This window comes from Canis lupus, chromosome X (genome assembly GCF_011100685.1).
Source record: "Canis lupus familiaris isolate Mischka breed German Shepherd chromosome X, alternate assembly UU_Cfam_GSD_1.0, whole genome shotgun sequence".
Lineage (NCBI taxonomy): Eukaryota > Metazoa > Chordata > Mammalia > Carnivora > Canidae > Canis > Canis lupus.
Window position 1 is genome coordinate 100,271,458 of NC_049260.1, and position 3,218 is coordinate 100,274,675.

Below are 3,218 nucleotides of genomic sequence, written 5' to 3' on the forward strand. Positions count from 1 at the left end.
TTTTTACCATCTTTCTTGGAATGATTTTCCTGGGTATGTAATTTTAGATTGAGAGTAATGCTTCTCTAGCTCTTTTAAGGTGGCATTCCACTATCTTCTGGTTCCATTGTGTTTTGCTAAGTTATCTATAAACAGAAGTGTGTTATTAAGCCAGGACTCTCAAATATATCTAAAAAATAAAATACCTAATTTATAGTGATTTATATCATTCAATAATTTTCATAGCTATATCAAGCCAGCAATGTGACATTCTGAAAATGCAGTTGAGGAGACATGTGCAAAATAGACATTTCTTTTTAGTTTAATGGCTTTATTCCACTCAGGCTGAAATTTTGGGAATACCTCTTTGTGATTTGGTTCCCATCCTGTTCTTTTTGCCTGTATTACCTCTCATTTTCTTCTGTTCCACCAATCTATGTGAACTTGATTGTATGTACCCTTCTGTACTTTTCTCCAAGTATTTATAATTACATTAAAATATACATTTACATATGTACATACAAATGTGCATAGACATATATATGGGAAAGTGTCACTGTTTTGTTTACCAAATAGTTTGAATTACAAATACTTCTCTGAATTTTCCATTTGTCTCCATATTTTGTAAAAATAACACTAATGAGAAAAAATTCATATAGGCATAATTTATTTAGTAATTTATTTATTGATTACCATGAAATATTTCCAGTATTTTACCACTAACTAAATGAGGCCATAAACATAATTGAAATAAAAAACAAAAAGCAGAGGTGTTGATTCTTAATACTCCCACTGGGAATAGGAGCCTTGAACTTAGAGAGCCTTAATCAAATAGTGACTTCTATTCACATTTAGCCACTTTGCCAAGGAAAACAGCTCCATCCTATTTAGTTGCCTAATCCCTGATAACAGCAGAGAACCTTATTTTGCTAATAAAGGATCAATTGAGTGAAAGGGTCTGTTAAGCCCTAACAGCAGGGTCGCATTTCTTTTAGGTAATTTCCCCTCCACCTCCCACACTTTCTCTGGTGATTTCTGTCTTTCCATAGCACGAGATCTGCCAAAAATATCCAAGATACTTGATTAAAATGAAGTCCCCAGGGATCCTACCAAGTCAGGCTTCTGGGCATGAGGCTCAAGCACCTGCTTTAACTATAAACCCTGCCATGTAGACACAACATTAACAAATAAAGGATTTCTCTGGAGAAAACAACTAACAATGTCCATGAGCCAGAAAGGGTGTAATAAAACTACTTAAAATGATTCATTATCTGGATAAGAAATTACTCTGCTGTTTTCAAAAATGAACTGAAACCAAAATGTCATATCAATTTTATCAAACACCATGCTAAAGCCCAAGGAAAGATGTCACCTTCCACAAGTGCTCCTGTGATCTTACACTTCAAGCAGTCCCTTGTGTTCTGGATTCCTTAAAAGCATCTTCTCTGAACAACATATGTCCCAAACTCCATGAAATCTGCAGAAGTGATCCACATCTGCTTGAAACTGCTCAGAGAGGTCACAATGGATGCACCTATCCATGCAGAAAAACATCTATCAGGAGAAGCTGTAATCTTGATGGGAGTTCCTCTGGAAGCCAGCTGTTCCAATTCTTTCATAAGTCTTTCCTCAAGCCCAGGGAAAAGAGTGGTGCCCCCAGACAGCACAATTTCCGCAAAAAGATTATTTTGGATGTCAGTGTCACACTTCATAATGCTGCTGGACACCATTTTGGAGAGTCCTGGGTTGTGAATACCCAGCTGATCGGGTGCAAAAAGAATTTCAGGCACTTGGTGCAGCTGGTCTCCAATGTAGATAACATTCCCGTCTGGCAGTCTGTATTCTCTCAGAACCTCTTCTGGCCTCTTGCATAGCTCTTTCTCTGGCTCCAAGGCCACATAACACAGCTTCTCTTTGATGTCACCAACTAAGGCCTTATTGAGTATGCAAGGGAAAGTACTTCCACTGGAAAGGAGGAGGCGAGTGAGGTGCTCTGTGATGTCCCTTCCTGCCACATAGAGCTTGGTGACAGCATGAGGCAGGGAATAACCCTCAAAGATAGGGACCGTGCAAGTGACCCCATCCCCACTGTCCACCACTAATCCTGTGACAGAGGCAGAGGCATATAGTGCTACCACTGCATGATTGGACAGGTAGAAAGCAGGCACATTGAAGGTCTCAAACATTACTTCGGCCATCTTCTCTCTAGTCTCCCTTGGGTTCAAGGAGGGCTCAGTCATGAGAACAGGTCGTTGACAAGGATTTACTCCTAGTTCCCACTCAAAAAGATACTTCCAAAGTTTCTCCATTTCATCCCATCTTGTTACCAGTCCACGCTCAATGGGGTAGTGCAAATGCAAGGCCTCATATTTGTATAGGGCTTTTTCTCCCACAAGGTACTTTTTCTTAGTGGCTTCTGATGATGGCATGTTGAATTTAGGATACCCCACAACAGAACTGATGATGCGACGGGGTCCAATCTCTCCAGACAGGCCTGCTTTGCAGAGTCCTGATCCATTGTCAAAAATTACAGCTGGAATATCTAATACATGTGGATTAAACATGTCTGAAGCATGCTCTTCTGAACTTAAAAAAAAAAACACTTTGCCACTTTGTATGACAACAGGCACCTCTGGAAGATTTAAAACCACAGGATTCCAAAGTTCTCAGGTTAACACTCAGGAGGAGCTAGCAGGCTGTCCCCATTCCCCCAGAATACCCCATCTTCAACCCATGAATCTTGTCCCCTTTCAGGCATCCCAGGGACTGCTATGGCAATTTCAGTGATGATTGCCTCCTATGTAATAATCTAGCCAAGGCAACAATTATCCTCAGAGAGCAACAAAGGGATTTTAAGGGGTGGGGTCTCTGAGCCACCAATACTCCTAGCTTGTAGAAACATGAAAAAAGAGGAAGGTAGGTGCAGCTGGATGGCTCAGCAGTTGAGTGTCTGCCTTTGGCTCAGGTCATGGTCCTGGGGTCTTGGGATGGAGTCTTGTATTGGGCTCCCCACAGGGAGCCTGCTTCTCCCTTGGCCTATGTCTCTGTCCCTCTTTGTGTCTTTCATGAAAAAATAAATAAAATCTTAAAAAAATAAAAAGAGGAAGGTAAAGCATACCTATGAGCAATTTATGTCTATGAATCTGAAGCAAAAGCCTAGACATAGAACCAAGTAAAGCAACCAAACTGTGGGCTTCTTTCAGAAAACTGGCTTCTATGCACTGCTAAATTATTTTGGG

At 40.6% G+C, this 3,218-nt stretch overlaps 1 protein-coding gene across 1 annotated transcript; it reads right to left on the minus strand.

Annotated features, from left to right (window-relative positions):
- Positions 1–1,299: 1,299 nt before the first annotated feature.
- Positions 1,300–2,745, minus strand: LOC119878033 (actin-related protein T1-like). The gene has a single exon (XM_038586603.1). It carries the CDS (start codon positions 2,541–2,543, stop codon positions 1,410–1,412), a length of 1,134 nt encoding a protein of 377 aa, XP_038442531.1. The 5' UTR covers positions 2,544–2,745; the 3' UTR covers positions 1,300–1,409.
- Positions 2,746–3,218: the final 473 nt, after the last annotated feature.